Consider the following 18,685-nt stretch of genomic DNA (forward strand, 5'->3'; position numbering starts at 1 on the left):
ATATATATTTATTGTACAAAAAAATCTAAAAAAGGACAAAGAGAACTTGCAACAGAAGCAATGGTTATGATGATGTACTTGACAGTCTAAAGCCAGTTACAGATTTTTCTTTTAGTTTATACAACACAGAAGAGAAATAGCCAGGGCAATCCTTGTCTTCTTCTAAAATGTATATGAAAGAACAGCTACAAAAGTCCCCAGTTGTTCTGACCCCAGTTTCTCACAAACGAGTGCCACCTCAGCTTAGTTTGTATGTTTTCCGTCAGTAAATCCTCTGCAGTAGGATAAAGGTAGTAGATACTCTACCTATAATATGTGCATTTCTTTTTTTTCCCCGGTAAAGTGACTAGTTGGGAACTTCTCCATCTGAGGAAGGAAGACTATTTCTTTTGTGATAAAACATTTGCCTTGCAGTTTTTCTCCAGCACCCAAGCTGCTAAGTAAAACAGGCCAGAACCGTGTTGATCTGATAAAGGACAATGAGGCCGTTGAAGAAATTGACTTTAGCAGTGTCAAGAAGTATGGCATGGAACGATGAAACGTTTTAAACCAACTGTGAATGTTGGAAGAGAGACAAACTACACTGTTTTCTTTTTATACAGTGGTGTTGAATAACTTAATCACTCTTGCGCCTTTACCATTTCCTTCATCTGTAGCATCTAGTTATACCAATTAAGCTTCGTAACACCAGTAAGAGCGGGGGTCTCCTCCCTGTTCTACAGACGACACACAGAGATAAAGTCAATTTACCTTGAAATTGCACTGAAGTTGGTGCTGATTCGTGCAGGAGAGTTAAGGAATCTAAGTTCCCAGGCTGTTGGTCCTGTTTCTTACTGATTTAGAAAATGGATATGCCTCCCCTCCAGAGATTTGCTCCCACTTACGACAACCCGAAGGGGAGCCAAGTTTATCTGGATATTGATCGGCTAATTCTATATCTATTTAGGAGCGTCAACAGTGTGGCAACTAGTAGAAACACCTACTTAGTATTTCATAGAGAAATGTAACTGTGGGGTTAGTTTGCCTCGTGAAAGTTGTGTTCAGAGGTATGGCAATAGCAAGACACTTTGTGGCCTGTAAGTCAGAGACAACAGTTTGTTTGATGGCTAGGAATGCAGAACTACACAGTGAATTGCCTTCAACAGGAAGGGAACTACACCAAGATTCATACGCACAAATCCTCACACACAGCAATTACAAAAAGAGAACGCACAAACATAAAAGTATCTCTTCTTGAGCTCTAGGGTGTGTCACAAAAGGGAAACCCCAACCTAGTCTCTTTAAATTTTCTTTAACCTTCCATAGTGCAAATGGTACCTTAGCCTAAAGCAGTCTCTCGATACAGAAGTTTTTACAGTGAACATTCAGCATCTTTAAGTCCAGGTGCCTTGTTTCGCTCCTGCAAAGTCTCTGAGATCTCTCCCAATGTCCTGATGGGACTGCCTCTTGTTTCCAAAGTGAACCAGCATCCGTTTTGTAGAGAAAGGTAGCTGCTTGGGATAATGATGGAGAGTTGTGAATGGACACACTTAACAAGTACAACAAAAGGCCCTGTTGATTAACATCAGCCATGGACCTAAAACCAACTTGCAACTTTTGGAAAAACAAAGTTATTGTAGGGCACGATGTATGTTGTATTGGCATTAGCTTTCCCCTTGGAATCCCAGTTTCCCTTCGCTGGCTGCCTCCTGTCTTAAAGACAGCCAAAAGGATTTCCATCTGGAAAGGTTGAGATAACAGCTGTGCATGTCCCAAATGCAGGACTGGAGTGAAAAGCTCCGAACTCTTTTATTTTTTATATTTTAATTTTTTTTTAATATTTTAAATTTTTATTTTGATGTTCAAGTGCTGTGTTTGGTCATGTGATCAAAACAAACAAACAAATAAAACAATCTCCACCAGTGAATGGCCTTTTGGTCATGTGATTCAAATAAAAATAACTCAGTCCATGTTATCATCATCAAACTCATTTTTTTCATTTTCATTTACACACACGCACTCTCGCTCGCTCGCTCATTCACTCGTACACACGTTTGCACACAAACCTCTATGACATTTATGCACAGTAACATAAAAGTAAATAATAATATACTTGTAGGATTGATATTTACAAGCATACATCCAAAATAACCATAACCTGTCTGCCTTTTATAAGTCAGATTGCCCAAAGGAAAATACTGTCCTATTGGAGAAAGCCATTAATTAATAGCAGGTGATTTGGATCTTGTCTTTCTAGTTTAGCACCATTGGGCAGCAGAAGGGGGAGGGGGGGAAAATCAAACCACCCAAATCCCAGAAAGAAAGCATCCATGCTTCAGGAGAGACCTGCCCAGCTGTTGAGTGTATAATAACCAATGGAAGGGCCACTAGTGCTTAATGTAGAAGAATGGGCTTTCCATGTTGCTGCTGGACACTAGCATGGACTGCAGCATTGCTTACTAAGGCTGCAGTCCTAAGCATACTTGTGTAATTGAACTCATTGTTGAGTAAGAATTCATATGATCAGGCTGCACGTCTCAGAAGAATACCTCATGACGGGAAACTTGGGCCAATAGGGAACCAGCCATGAGGGAAACAGACTTTAGGAAATTGTGCTGAAGGGAGAACAAAATACTGGGACTTTTGTCTTTGTATGTAGAAGATTGGATACTACATAATACTGAATCTGTTCAGTTACTAGCCATGCAAATCTGATAGTAGCTACACCCTTCTGTGCCCACTGACTTCAGTGGACTTAAAAGGGTGTAACTCTGTTTAGGATTGCACTGTAAATGGTCTATATTCATGAGGTATGGTTAGCCAAAGCACAAGCTTCATAAACAGAGCTGATTTTGTCCATATACTTTGCTAGCAACTGGTTATCTCAATGACTGTCTCATTGAGTCTGCCGTGCATTGGGGTTTTTTAATGAAAATTTTAAAAATGATATTTAATGAGCTCCTGGTTGTCACAATATTCCAAGACAATAGGCTCCACAAATTAATTTGGTATGAATAAGAACAATCTTCAGTAGTTGATTTAAGTCTCTACTTTGGTTATTTCACAATATTCAGTTTGAATGAAAACTGTTACAGCATGTTTGAAACTATTCTCTCTTTCCCCTGCTGCCTAAATTAGGAAAACACAGTGCTGAAGTATATTTTGGCGAGATTGCCTTCAAAAATAGCCATTTGGAGATGGCCCCCTGGAAGCAGCCCAACTCCCAGGGGTACAGTTTGGTCATCTTCATCTCAGTTTTCCACAGTAATGTGGATGTAGCTGACCCCACAGCTGAACAAAGCCACCAATAGGAAATTATTCTTATTAAAATAGCTTTGTCATGCACTTCCCCTTTTTTTGTTTCCCGGAGGGAAAGGATGTGTATTGCAAAGCCTTGTGCCATTTCAGGTCATCTAAGAACATCTCTATCTTAGAGTTAAGCATCTGATAACCACAATATAAGCCAAGTCCTGACCGATCTCAGCAGATTAAGAGTAGGCTTTGGGGTGCCCGAACCTGACACCTATCTTTAACCAGTGTTTTCGTGGAACGTATTGGTGAGGCTTTTGACATGCTTTATAGAGTTCCACACAATAGTGTTTGGTAGGTATTCAGAGAGAGAAAAATGCCTTTTGGGTCAGGACTAGAGATGGGCACGAACTGAAATACGAACCAAAGTTCATGATGAGCTGGGCCGGTTCACATGGTTCGCAAATCAGCAGTACATCAGAGCCCGTTTCTTACAAACCACCATGAACCTTAGGCTGGTTCGTTTGGTTTGTTTTTTGGTTCGTCCCTGCAGCCAGCCTGGTGCCAATCAATCAGTTTCCTAGGCAACAGGGAATGGACTTCCTGCAGACCTTCTGCTGACCTGGAAGTGGCCTTCTGCTGGCCCAGAAGTGACCTTTTGCTGACCCAGACATGACGATTTGCTGACCTGGATGTGACGTTTTCGCGAACCGGTGCAGGTTTGTGAAAGTTCGTGGTTCATGAAATGCAATGAACCATGAACCGTTCGGTTAATTTTTCCCCCGGTTCGTGCCCATCTGTAGTCAGGACTGCTGTAAAGCAGTTACCTCAGTATTTATTTCACAAATTTGCTATCACAGATTTGCATACCGTGTAATTCGCCTTGAGTCTCAGTGAGAAAGGCGGACTATAAATAACATAAATAAAATAAAAAATAAAGTCACCTGCATTACTTGATTATTGTTAGATTCCTTTTCCAGTTCAAGCATTCTTATCACAGCCCCAGAAACAAAACAGCAACCTTCTTATTAATTTGTAGAGCAAAATGTCTCCAACACGGTCCTTCTGTTCTTTTATGGTATACTACCTAGCACGAAGGTATAAGAGCTGGGCACCACTGTTACCAAATCTCTTATATATATTTCCCTCTTTTCAGTTTCTAACACAATCTTTCTAAAACTATAATACATCATGGTTGATCAGTGCATGACATAAAATCAGTGGAGTGTGCTTTGCAAAATACACGGACTCTCGTCCAGCCTCTGCATCCAGAAGCGGACGGACAGTGGACGAGGAATATGAGCCGTGGCCTGGTGCTCTGTGGGGGATAGATACCTGCCTCTGAATAAGAGGGGAGATGCCGCCTTGGTTTCTGAGGCTTCAACATGCTGTCTGCAAACAGGAAGGGTAGAAATTTGACTTGGAAGAAATTAATGCCAAAATTATCAAGAACATTAAGTCTGTATCAAAGCCAGAGCTTATATGTACCACGCAACCAGGACCTCCTCAAAACACCGTTCCTTAAGGATGGCATGTCATGTTTACACTGTTCTAGAGGGGAAATATCGGAGCACACCTCCTTGTGTGAAGAAAGACTTGAGTTTGATAGCTTTTGCATCTGTGACATCGTCTGCTAGACACAGCAGAGCGAGTGGGCATGTGTAACAGAATTCTGATTGTCAAATTGTTTTTATTGCCAGGGGAAGTTTACAAACCTAAGTGCTGACTGGTGGGTCTTCTGAGATGAAATGCTGAACTCAACCAAATTGAAAAGAGAAAGAATGTAAATATTCTTGGGATCAGACTGGGGCTGGAAGGGAAACAGACTTGACTGTGCCTGCCTGACTGTACATTTTTATCCTTTCTATGTTTCTGAATATGTAATGAAGGGCCGTAGTTACTTAACTCATCCACTGATTGGTACGTTAACAGGTTTCTGAGTTTACCCAACGCAGAACTGACCATTCTGGAAGATCACGAGGTAAAACCATAGCTTATGGGAACAACCTGCTCCTGTTCTTCTCCCAGTCCAAAGGCATAATACAGTACAGTGGTGAAGTGCCTCCTTCAACATTCCTGGCATAGAATAATATTAAAAGAATGTGACATCTCAACTCACCCTTTTGTGAGCTTTGTGAGTTGAAGGGGCAGTTCACACCTCTTTGACCTGTAGTACTAGGTTCCTTGCAGGCTCCAAGAGATAGCTGTTCTGATCAGTCTCAACATTGAGAGATTTAGGGTTTTTTTTTTCTTTTAAGGAGAATACTGGAAAGTAAAAGAGCGGCATTGTTCTACATCACTGTGCAAGATCTGCTTTCATAAAAATACTAAGGCCAGTATCATCAGATTGCTAGATTCTAGTCTCCTTAGATAGCTGCCGTGCTATGGAGAATCTTTTCCTCCTCCCCTCAGCTTTTATTGACAGGATACTAATAAGAAAATAACACAGCATGTATTTTTCATTCACATTTGGGCATTCTACTTGTGTGGAGCTGGGTGATCCTCCAAGAGGAAGACTCTAAGTTTACATTTGGTCTCCGTTTTAGAGCCAACCTTTTAATGGGATTAATGTTCTATCGAGAATTCAAACTGCAGAAACAAGAAATGAGGGTAAGAGGACACAGAACGGATGGGGGAATTTTCAGATAACCCTAAAGGATCAAGCTCATTCCAAGCACTTGAGGACTCCATTAAAAGGTTCCCTTTGCAGAGTGTTTATCCAGTTGCATACCTAAACTCAGTTTCATTTGCACCAAGTGGTTTATAAGTTAATGTCGTCTAGCATGTATTCATCAAGCTGAAAAGGTATGTTTGATGAGGAGTGCTTAAGGGTGAAGCGCTTCAGTCTATAAGTGCTAGAGATAGAGGCAGTGTAGCTCAAAAAGGGTCAGGAGAGCTGTTTTCTGTGCAACCTTGGGCAAGGGACTTTGGTATTTAGGGTTTAAACCCATGAGAAGTGCTAAGATTTTGCTCTGCTAGAGCAACAATGGGCTCCCTAGCAACAGGGGAGAGGTAGGGGTGGGAAGTTTAGGTTTTCTACATGCATCTTCATTCAAGACTTCCTGTATGCTTTCGTCTAAGGATTGCCTACCGGCCTGTTACTGTCAGAGCAGTAAGGCAATTCAAGAGTACTCAATGAGCCTATAAAAAAGAACAAATTTGCTCCACGTAGGAATCAGGCTTGGCACCGAGATTCACAGATTAACTCTTACAAAATAAGTGCTAGAATGGCACGGGCAAATCTTCAGTAGGGTAGATGAGATCTTGATGGGGAGATGATCTCATTTGACCTCATCTTCCCCATCCATCCTATTCATAAACAGTATTTTTTGCAGGGAAAGTTGAATGACATATTTTTAGCTGCTCTAACATAGCGAGACGGCTATCATCTCGACAGACAAGCTGGCAATTGGCTCAATATTGTCTGTGCAAAAAAAATCTTGGACAAACACTCGGCTCCAGTTCTGCTACAGACTCCCCTCCAGTCCATCACCTCCACACTTGGGTTCCAGACCCATGACAGGCACTTCTGAAGAGTTGCATCATGCCCCACAGCAGCTAGCTAGACAGCCCAAGCAGCGAAGTGGAGAAACAAGCCCCAAGGAGCAGGAACGGCTGAACTCTGGAGAAACAGGGATCCTGGTTTCACACTGTCAAGAAAATAGCAAAAGGGAAGTAACGACGCCACAATGGTATGAGTAGTGTGAGCCCAAGTGTTTGTCATTGTCTACTGCAGAGATTACTTGCGTGGGGTGGGGGTGGGGGGAGTAGGTCCCATCGGAAACCTTTGTAAAAATGTATGAAAAAAGGATTCTATTTCAGAGATTATTCTCCCCTGGTAGTCTCCTTTTTGTTCTTTCCTATACGAACTGAAATTTCAGCATGTTTCACTGAACCATTTGCCAACGAAATCTTACAAAGCTGAATCCATACTTTAACCTCAGAAGTAGAAACGCATAGGCCTATTCCAGTTAGAGCTACTAGAACCTCTCGATCTTCTGCCAGAAACAAAACCTGATACGTATACCTACTCATCTCCCAGCATGTTTCCACCTTTGAGAAAACAATCTGTACTTTACTATACTTCCATCTGCTCGTAATTCTAACTGTCCAAATGGGTTTTTTCCCTATTAGAAACTTGACTCAAACTTTTATCCTCTTTGCAAATGGATTGCCTTTGCTGTTTCTTCATCTGGAATCCTTTCTGACCTCTCCCTTGTAGGGCTGTTCGTAAAACTATAGTTGCAATATTCCTAGCCGTGGTTCATGCTTCATCAATCATCCCAAGGCCTCTCTGACTTTTTACTTGATCCTGAGAGAAGTAACATCAACTCTGGGCGAAAGTAATTCAGACTGTGTTATATACTTGCTGCTGCTGTAGCATAATGGTTGGGCTGCAAATCAGCACTCTGCTGGCTTGAATCCCTCTACTGCCATGAGCTCCGCAGGTGGCCTTGGGCAAGCCACTGCTCTCAGCCCCGGCTCCCCAGCTGCATTGTGGGGATAACAACAACAACACTGACTTCATTCACTGCTCTGCATGGGACACTAATCTCTCTAGAAGAACGGTATAGAAGCACGGCTGTTATTTCTAGATGCAAGCCATTCTTCCTTTTGTGTAGGTTTGTGTTCCCCCATGTCATACTTGAACCTCCTTATCCCAGATTGCAGAGGCTGAATCGCTCTGTGTTGTGGGTTGGGGGAAGGAAGTTTATACTGCAGTTTTAAAGAAGGCTCGAAATGGACTAAGAATCTATATAAGTGCATTTAAAAATTCTAAAATAAAACATGATACAACCGGATGTGCAGAAGAAAGGGAGTAGGCATACAGAGCATCTCATGTCAGGAAATGCTTTGTCACTAAAATTTAAAACTTTAAAAAACGCTGCAGTCAGGCAAAACAAACTGGTGGGGTTTGTTCGGTTCTGCAGTTGGCAAAGGAAAAGCACGAGTTCCATTATATTTACATGGCGTGGAGTTTTTAATCGCTCAGAATCTATTGGGAAATGTTGCTTTAAGTAGTAATGCACTATTGTTAATAATTAAGAAATAAATAAAGGGGATTTGCCTTCTCCACAACTGCATCTTGGGGAGACTCCTGTTCAGTCAAGAAGGGGGCTTCCATGAGATGGCTCAAATTATGCCAAAAGGCGTGTCTGGGGGAGGGAAGGAGAACAGAGGCTTTTTGTCCTGATGTGCACAAACTTCTCCCTCGTGGACTTTTACTCCCTACTGCCAAGATGCGTTTGTGGTGGACCTGCCAGCCTCTTAAGGGGGGACTGGAGATCTCCCGGGATTACAACTGACCTGCAGCCCACAGAGATCAGTTCCCCTGGAGAGAAAAGGGCTGCTTTGGAGGGTGGGCTCTATGGCATTACACCTTGCTGAGTTCTCTCCCCTCTCCAAGCTCCACCGCCAAGTCTCCAGGTATTTCCCAAGCATGAGCTGGCAATCCTAGGTGGATCCCATGTGAAACTAAGGATGAGTATGAATGAATTGAACTGTGTTTATACTTTTTAGGGAAGTTGTGGAACTACTGATAGCAGATATCAGAGACGCTGAAACCAAAGGGCTGGACTTGTGTCCAAGGCAGCTAGAAGTAAGAATTTCCCCTCCAATAAGACAGCTCTTCAAAACCCTCCCAAGTCTCAGATATGGCTCCGTTGCAACACCACTTTTTGCAACCATGCAACACACAGAAACATTCCAAGATCCCATTTGCAGTTTCTTTGGAGTCTCCTATCTTTTCAGGTATTCTGTCTTTCAAAAGGCAGGCAGGTTCAGCAACCCTCAAATTCCCCCCATAAAACCTCAAAGCAAATACCAAATGTCCCCCAAGCTGGCTGGTTCCCTTCTCCTTTCTTCATCTTAATACAAAATATTTACCTCTTTCCCCCCCCCCCCTCTTTATCTCTATAGCTCCATACAACATTTTATTTAACTTAACAATCACAATCTAGGAAGCGTTCGCTGTTTGTAAACGGGTTGAAAAGTCTCTTTCTGATGAACTTTTTTTTTTTTAACATATAACTATTTTTGCCTGCCAGTTCAAGAGAGGAAGAGGGTGGGGGAGAAAGAGAGAATGCCAATAAAAATAAAGCTTGAGCAGTGATGGGTCAAACAAAGGGTTCTGGAGAGGAAGAAAGGAAATGCTCGTTTCACATCTGCCTCGGGGAGGAGAGTATTGATCCAAGCCAACTCGTCCCCTCTCCGGTAATGTGACGTCTGTTTTGATTATTGCACAGCGCGTGATGTCACTTCAGAGATTTTTCGATAACAAATTCTATTCCTCTTGTTCTCACAATTATTTTCTCTTCCAAAATGTTTTTGAAATGCTAAGGAATGGATTCATTCAGTATCAGGGCGCATCATCGAAGCAGGAATCCAAGGGGATGAGGAAAAGGGAGGGACAGGACAGGCAGGGGTGGGGGAGGTTTAAGAGCATCCACACCTGTCAACCACCATGCCAGGGATTTTGCCATAGATGATCTGCTGTTTATCATTGAAGTATAGCATGTTGATGGGGGACATCTTAGTGGGCGTGCAGCAAGGCCCAGCGGAGCCTCTGGGATTGGCCTGCTGCACCAGGTGGGTGTGAGGGTATTTCTGCATGAACATATATTCACACTGGCCTGAACAGTAGTTGGCTTTGTACCGCTTGGGGGCGATAATCCAATCCCAGCCGAAAGCCTCAAAGTCAACGGTCAAGGGATAACGGCAGCACCGGGACTCAGTGGAGTGCTCGTCACAGTCTAGGCCCAGATTCCGCCGGGACCGTTTGTTGTTCTCCAGCACGCGCAGCTCCATGAAAGGGTGCTGGGGGTGGGATTGGAAAGGAGAAAACACACGGCTAGGAGTTCATAAATAGTCTACTTGCTCACCCAACCCCTACTATAAAAGATGACCCGCACAAAGGAAAGGACACAACCTCAAAGAGACAGAATTTTGCAGTGTATCAGTTCCACCCAAATTAATCTACCTATAGAGCCACGATTTTATCTCCACCTGTCCATCCTTTACACCAAGTTTATTAATAAGTAGTCATCTCCCCTATTCTGTCCGATTCTGTTCATCCCCATCCATCTACCCTTATCTATTCTTTAAAACAAATCATTTCCTTCCAATCCTATATCACTTATCGTAGCATGCAATAATTTATTCAGTTCTCAGCAGAGGCCCTGAATGTTGCATTTTTCCCCTTCTGAAGAGGTGAAAAACAGTGATTAGCTATAAGCAATGATTATTATTAAACTTGATAGTTATATATTCCTTTAAAAACTGCAAGTCTACTAATCTGGAGAGAAACGTACTATAGGATTCTGACCCATCAGCTGTTGTTAGGGGAAAAAAATTAATAAAACTGCAGTGAGTAATCACTCAGTGGGTTAAGAGATTGATTTGTAGGCAGTGGATGATGATGTGGAATAAGAGGAGCTTCCATTAAAAGAATGTGGAGAGTGCTTATCTCTGTGTGGTTTTACATAGTATTTTGTTGCAACATCATATGCATGTTGAACAAGGTTTCCGTTAAACCTCATTACATTATTTTAAAAAAATGAAAACTCCTAACCAAAACGGCTGTTTGCATAAAAGGGTAGTTTAAGAATTGCAAAGCCCAGCTAATATATGGATCCAAAAATCTATAGCTGTAACATGTAGAACTTGCTTCAATAAATCAGTGAATTTGTCTCTTGCTAGTAGCAAATATTTTGCTAAAGCCAGCACCTTTGAAAAGAGTATCTGGGTTTCACACACTCCAAAGCTACCACAAATGGTAATTCAGCTTTCTTATAATTGTGTTAATAATATTTGGCCATTCTGAAGAACTGAAGCTAGATTAAAAGTGAAAAAGCCTGAAATATGACTTGGGTATTAGATAATAGCAAGAATTGTATTTGACATGATACAGTTTTCTGCACCATATCTACTCCAAAATTCAGTAGTAAAATATTCACCTAAGCAAAGGTCAGCGATACCAAAATGCACAATGAAGTTTAGTGAAGACTAGCAAAATTGTTATTACTATAACAGCCTTTGGGCTGAGAGTGAACGGGAGGATCCCTTTCCCTGTCGTCCCTGCCTGTTTGCCTGTAATGGCAGCTAACGGCAGCACCACAATACTGCAGGGGGCTGGAAGTAACTGCTTCTGCCCACAGCTGGTTCTTTGAGAAATTAACTGCTTCTGCCACTGCAAATGGGGTAGGGGAGGCTCTTTTGACAGCAGAGCATGACATTGAATTTCCTGGTTACTTCCAGCTCCCTGAAGTATGTGGCGCTGCCATTAGTTGCCATTACAGGCAAACAGGCAGGGACGACAGGAAAAGCACTTTCCATTCTCACCCCAGCATCCAAAACTCCAAGCCACTGAAGGCATGCAAGAAGCAAAGTGTTGGAATGGGCCTAGAAAACCAGGCCTTCCCTACCACTGTACATAGCACACCCCTGCCCGTTTCCACAGCACACCCCTGCCCGTTTCCATTTTCTTTGTTGGCTGCTGTGACAAAGAGATACAGGGTATTATATACCTGGCAGCATGTTAAAGACGTTCGAATCAGCATTAAATCTGAAAGACAGTGCCTTCCCTTGAACTCTCACCTACTTCTTAACAGCTTGCAGTGATGAGAAGAACATATCTTAAGCTCCTTTTGCTGACAGACACCTGCAATTTTTTGTGATAATTTAGAGAGGCCTGCAGATTTGTGTTATAGAATTGCCAACTTCCAGGTAGGGCCTGGAATTCTCCCAGAATTATAACCGATCTCCAGAATACAGGGATCAGTTCCCCTGGAGAAAACAGCAGCTTTGGAGGATGGGCTCTGTGGCATCACATCCCCGCTGAATTCCCTCCCCTCCCCAAACTCTGTCCTCCCCAGGCTCCACCGCAAATTCTCCAGGAATTCCCCAACCTAGAGCTGGCAGCCCTACTGTGTTAGGGGTTAGGAAGTAGAAAGGAGGAGGCAAAGTCTGTTCTTCTTTACTCACCAGACCTTCAGCACCAGGCCCAAGCGAAGTGACAGCCAGGTCATTCCCATTCGGATCAAAAGCGTTGATCTCGATACCCCAGTTGTTTTGTGGCTGCTTGAACCAGTTCTGCAGCACATGTTTGAAGTCAATGCTCTGCCAGTGACCAATGCGAGAGTTCAGGTCAATCTTGAGCGAGCGGATACGGATGTGGCGGCTGCCATCCTCCGTCACTGGCTTGAGGCGCAGGATCTGTAAGTAAACTGTGGAAGTGTGCTGAACGGGTCGCAGGTACACCCACAACTGTGCTTTTACTACCTTGGTGAACATAATCTTGGGGCTGAAGTTGAAGAAACAACAGTGTGGATTGCCTTCAATCTGCACAACAGGGTCCGCTGGCAGAGAAAGACAGAAAGAGAAGCAGTGAGCGAATTTTCCCCACCCACAGCCTCTGTTTCCCATTGCTTTCATTAAATGCTGCTGCTTAGGGAACAATTCACACGAGCATCTTTATCACAGAATAGTTGCCACATCACATAGTACTGTATTTGTGTTTCAAAAACAAAGATGTCTTGTTAGCAGAACACAGTGCCAGCCAGGCCTATATATTGTGAATGTATGACTTTCCCAAATAAGTTTGATTTTGTGCTCCTCACTGTATTTAACACATATTTTGACTGACAGCTTGGTTTATTGCTTGAGTTATAAATTGATTTGATTATTTTTCCTTCACGTATGGTTTGTTCCATTTGTATTGGGTCCCCCCCCCCTATATTATACCATAACAAGGTATCATTTGATTGTTTTAGGTGGGTAGCCATGTTGGTCTGCAGTAAAACAGCAGGGTTTGAATCCAGTGACCTGTTAGAGACCAACAAGATTTTCAGTGTGTAAGCTTTTGAGCTCACTTCTTCAGACACCCTTCAACTTGCTGTGAGATATCGGCCCTAACTGCTTAAAGTAAGGAGAGATTTGGTCAGGGGGAAATTTCCCGATGGCTTATTTCCTCTACAGTTCCACACAGGCTTCCAACCATGTCCATTAGCACAGCTGCAAATGGGTTAAGTGGTTGGGATACAATTGGCACTCTGCTGGTTCGAATCCCACTACTGCCATGAATTCCGCAGGCCTTGAGTAAGCCACTCTTCTCGGCCCCACTTCTGTTGTGGAGATAATAATGACACTGGCTATGTTCACTGGTCTGAGTGGGACAATAATCTGTCTAGAAGAGCAGTATATAAGCACACTTAGTGTTGTTGTTGTTGTTGTTAGCAGGGTTGGTTAATACTCGGGCGAATCCCTGGGTATGCAGAAGAACTTAACTTGGTAAATTTAAGGGGGAAATCCCTGAAAGAACTGGTGAAATCTGAGCATGCTCATTGCCTTCCAGAAGGCCCGGAACGTTGAAAAAAAAGTTGATCATTTGAAGAGGAGGGAAAACAGTAGGTAGGGGACAAATTGGCTGTTTAAGTGGCTCAGAGTTTATAGTGTTTTGAAGGAAGACATTTGGATCAGGGGGAAATTTACCAAATGTTTATTTCCATGCTTCCCCCATGACTTCTTCTGAGACCCCACCTTTTAGCATAAAACTGGAAATCACCCAAGTAGGAAAAGGTCCTATATAAAAAACTGTTTTGCGTGTTCCCTAGAAGAGTCCGTATGTATAAGTTATCGGGACTGTTCTAATTTATTAGAACCTTTGGGTAATTATGTCTGTTCTGATGCTTATTTTACTGGAAAGGAGGAGGGGGGGTTAATTAATATTGAGATGCAGGGAAGAGGCAGGGCTCATGTAATGAAGTTGCCATCTTATCCTGTCCTCAGCATACGGTTCACAGAAGAGGGGTGCATCAGGGAGGGTTTCTTGGCAGGGCTGCATTGGCAGAGCTGCATAAGGAATGGAGCTGGAAGCAGCACCGATAAAGCGAGCCAATATCCAGTGGAATTTTGGGTAGCTTGCCCAGTCCAAATACTCCAGAATTCAGGTTGCTAAAGTCCATTCAATCCTCACAGCAGGTTTTTTTTTTGCCTCATCAACCATTGTGTTATCCTGAGGATAACACAGGGCACATTAGTAAAGAGTCCAGTAGCACCTTAAAGACTAACCCACTTTATTTATTGTAGCATTCGAGAACCACAGATGCCTCTGACAAAGAGAACGGTGGCTCTCGAAAGCTCATGCTACAATAAAGTGGGTTAGTCTTAAAGGGGCTACTGGACTCTTTACTATTTTGCTACTACAGACTAACACGGCTCACTCCTCTGGATCAGGGCACATTGTAACTCTGCCTTTTAGTAGCCCCACTTAGCATGTTATAAGAAGGTGTTTCTACTGTTCCTGGGCATATTTCTATAGGGATTCTAATCTGCATTAGGACTTTTGTCAAGCATAGAATCAGGGCAAGTGTGATCTTGTAATTCTGCCCTAGAATGCAACATATATCATTGTTATAGTTGCGCAGAACCCCAGTGGGATGCAGCCAGAACTGGGACTTACCACCTATCACATACCACTAACCTACAGATATAGCTCCATAGTTTCAGGGGGGTAGCCATGTTGGTCTGTAGCAGAAGAGCCAGATCCAGATCCAGTAGCTCCTTAAAGACCCGCTAGATTTCCAGGGTATGAGCTTTCAGGAGTCGGAGCTCCCTTCCTTGGCCCAAGTAAGCTGTGAGACACAATAATAGCCTCTCTCGACACACTAATCTCTAGCGCACTGAGTAAAGATACCTCAATTAGTGACAAGAGAAATTGCAGCAAGCTGAAAAATTACTTAGCAACATGTGCAAGGTCTTATGCTAGGAAACCTGGTACCATCCGAGAGATGTTAAAATTCATACTTCATTTTCCCCCATGAAGTGTAGGCCCTGGTTCATCCATTAGGAGGCAGACTTTCCAAAATAATCCTGAAAAACTGGACAAGGGACAATCCTTTTTTAATGAAAGCGTTATTGTCCTTCCTTTAACAGGGGAGGCAGGCTGAGTTCAGGGCAGACAACTTTTAAAGCCCTTTCTTTGGCATGCCTTGCAAAGGAAATAACATTGATCGGTAGGGCCGCCAGTCTCCTGGTAGGTCCTGGAGTTCTCCTGGAATTTCATCTGTCTCCAGACTGCAAATACCAGTTTTCCTGGATAAAAATGGCAGGCTCAGAAAGTGGACTCTGTGACATCATATCCTCTCTGAGCGCCCTCCCCAAACTGCCACCCCCAGGCTGCACCCCCAAATCTCCAGGAATTTCTCAACCTGGAGTTGGCAGCCCTGCTTGATCACTCATTCCCTTTATGATCCATCCATTCCTAGTCAGCCCACTGTTCCATATTAGAGCTCAGGCCTGAACAGGCACCAGAACTGCATTGCCTTTCACACTGCCATGGTAGTTGGCCACCACTAAGGTTTAGATGTGGTGCCAAAATGTTCCTGTTTGTTGGTGTTTGTTATGTTTTGTTTGCTCTCAGTATTCTTTTCCTCATCAGCCCGCCACTCAGCACTTGGCTGAGACTCGGACTCCGGCCTTTCTGGCACTGGAATTTTGAATCTTTTTAAACTCTCAGCCCTGTTCCAGTTGGCCCACTACCCAGCATGCAGCTGTTACTAGGGCCCAGGCCGAAGGGCACCAGTATTGTCCTGGGCTTTCTTGTTTTTTCGTTTTACTTCGGCTCTCCTTCCCAGCTTAGTCCACCGTTCCATGTGCAGCTGCTTCTCAGCTTAAGGCTTCGTTTATTCTAGAATCTTCCAGCCCTTTTTACCTCAGTGCTCTTTCCCAGCCAGCTCACCATTCAGTGTTTAGTTGCTGAACTGGGCAGCAGAATTTCCTCCCACACTTGACCTGGCACTGCTGCCAAGCAGAGGAGTCTGTGAGAATCACGCCTGCTGGCTTTCCCTCTTCGGTGATTCAAAGTGACAGTATTAAGTAAGTGGAATTTCCATTTCCCCCCTGAATTCTGAGGCTCGTATAGGGGCTAGACGTAGGGTTACCAGACAGTGGCTGGCAACCGGTGGAGTTTGGAGTAAGGGGGGTATCAGGAACATCGTCAGGTGACAGTGCGATGTCACTTGCAGGGAAAACTGTAGAGTTGCCAGACAGGTGTGACATCAAAAGTCACATGGTTGCCTGATGTCAATATTTAATGTTTAATTTTTTTCCCTTGGGCCAGCCACTGCTGGCAGGTAACAGGAGCTGGGGGTAGGAGATCCCCCACCCCAGTGGGAAGATGGGAACCCTGGCTAGTGCACAACTAGCCTCCTTCATTGTTGCCACGGAAACAAGCAAGGCCTAAGCCAGAGAGTAACTGCTGAACCTGCGACCGGAGCTCAGGTAGACACACCTGTTCCCCTTGTCATATCCTACCGGGCGACCCTTATGTTTGGGATCAGAGCCTGTGGAATTGTAAGCAAAAAAGCACAAATTGACTAACCCTTCCTTTATAATCCATCTGAAACCAGTAAGTCTGAGAGAAGCAGAAGACTTCCATTTAAGACCCCAAAGTGCGTAACACTTAGAACCTTTGCCTACCTACCGCTCCACAAGTAGAGGAGGAAAAGCACTCTGTCCCAGAAAAAGCTACTGAGATGGAACCGCATGAGCAGTGTGCTCATGAGATATGTGATAGGACGTCAGATAAAACAACAATCAGGACTAGGCAGAAATTCAGTCTTCTGGTCATCCTGTAGTAAATGACCTTCAGGAGACTGCTTGATTAAATCTTTGAGAAACTGGCTATCAGCATGCAGATGAGATGAACTTTGTCCAAGTGTCAGATTATTATTAGGCTTACAAGCTATAAATTGTATCCTTCCCCCATGGAAAGCGGTGCTTTTGCTTTGTCTTGCAATGCCCACATTAACCCACAGCACCTCTTTCCATGGAAGGCAGCTAGCAAAGGAAACAAAGATTACCAACTCTACCACCCTCTTATTCCCAAGAACACTCTGGACCATTTTTTTTTTAAAAATGTTTACATACTTTAAAAGTGCCATTACTCAACTGTTAAGGGGTAGCCATGTTAGTCTGTAGTAGCAAAATGACGGAGGAATCAAGTAGCAACTTAAAGACTAACAACATTTATTTCAGCATAACCTTTTGTGAGTCAGAGCTCATTTCTTTAGATGCATGAAGTAACATTGGCCCTGGTTTTATGTACAATGGGGGCCTGGGATGTTAGAGACAAAGACTAGTGTAAAATAAGACCCCACTGAAGGATTCAGTCGCTATGTTTTGGGCACCAAGCAGGTAACATAAGAAGTGATTAGCAAGAGAGTACATTTATCAGCTAAAATTTGAAGCTTGTCACATTTGCTTGCTGAAAGCCAGTTTGCTCAGCTCTTTCCTCAGTTCTAAGTAGAGCTGGACACAGACTGGGGAAAAACCACAGGCCATCGGGCCATGGTCTGTCGCATTTCGTAGACCACAGACTTTTTCATGAACCCACCCCGGTTTGCGGACTGGTTCATCAGTCCGTGGTCTGTCACTTCTGGGGCCTGTCAGCTAAAGCCAGTCCCGCAGGTGAACACCTGTTTCCATGCCACTTGCAAGCTAGGGGCACAGAAACAGGTGCTTTAAGTCCCGCGCCTTGCTTCAGCTGACAGGTGGGGAAGTCCCCACCTGTCAGCTGAAGCCACCTCTGCGGGATTTAAACTTTGTTGACGTCTGCTCTGAGCCCCCTCACGGGGAGAGTGGACAGTAACAGTAACAAAAATAACAGAGGGGGAGCAGACCATTTAATTAACTATACCAAAGAAAGAAAAGCATTTTAGACGTTACACGTGCATCCATGCATGGAAGTACATAATTACTGCAAGCAATAGCACTTTGAGTGACTGCTAGCCATCCTAGCCAGTTCTCATGTTCAGTGCAATTCTATGCAGAGTGACTTTCACCTAAGCACGTGGATTTCAGTGGTGATTTAAGATGGAGTAACTCTGCAGTACCACATACTTCTGAGTGTCAGTTGCTAGGAACTAATAGGATAGATGTTGCCTTGCCACTGTAGCTTGCTAGTGAGCTCCCACGTGTCACTTATCTGGCAGTTGGCAGAAAACAAAACATTAGCATTCATGCATTTCTAGTAAGACCCAGTGTATGGCCCTCCCCATCCTCAAAGGTGGGGGACAGAATATGGGCTGAGAAGATGGTCGCTTGGATCCCACTGAAAATCTCAAGGGAACGGGAGGTTTTCTGTCAGCTGAACGTGGCGTCTCCACTCGCTTCCTCCTCCTGCAACACTAAATGCCCTCTGAAATTCCACCCCTGGGGGATGGGGATGCTCAGGAACAGCATAAGGGGGGGTGCTGCTGTGGGAGGAATCAGTGAAATCCCCTCCCCTGCACAGAAATGATTGACAGGATACAACCTGGAGTATCCAAAGGGCCAGAGATAACGTGCGGCTATAATCTAGTTTATATTATTCAACTAAATGAATCCACCCAGATTCATAATACTTTCACAAATTCACAATTTATCCCTTGCTTTTTGACGGCCTGAAAAGTCCTGCTAT

General features: G+C 43.7%; 1 protein-coding gene across 2 annotated transcripts in view; it reads right to left on the reverse strand.

Annotated features, from left to right (window-relative positions):
* GDF11 (growth differentiation factor 11) overlaps nucleotides 1–18,685 on the reverse strand; it is a 34,238-nt gene continuing 15,553 nt past the window's right edge. The window contains exons 2-4 of one of the 2 annotated variants that reach the window (XR_008598729.1): nucleotides 12,211–12,584; nucleotides 6,722–10,044; nucleotides 1–5,493 (exon numbers count right to left, since the gene is read on the reverse strand). Coding sequence is in view for 1 of the 2 variants with exons in the window: in XM_055003546.1 (XP_054859521.1) it covers nucleotides 9,664–10,044; nucleotides 12,211–12,584 (755 nt within the window). In the remaining variant the exon portion in view is untranslated. Of the gene's footprint in view, nucleotides 10,045–12,210; nucleotides 12,585–18,685 lie in introns of both variants that reach the window. The other variant, XM_055003546.1, reaches the window with a different exon arrangement.

Source organism: Eublepharis macularius, chromosome 19, assembly GCF_028583425.1.
Source record: "Eublepharis macularius isolate TG4126 chromosome 19, MPM_Emac_v1.0, whole genome shotgun sequence".
NCBI classification, from domain to species: Eukaryota; Metazoa; Chordata; class Lepidosauria; order Squamata; family Eublepharidae; genus Eublepharis; species Eublepharis macularius.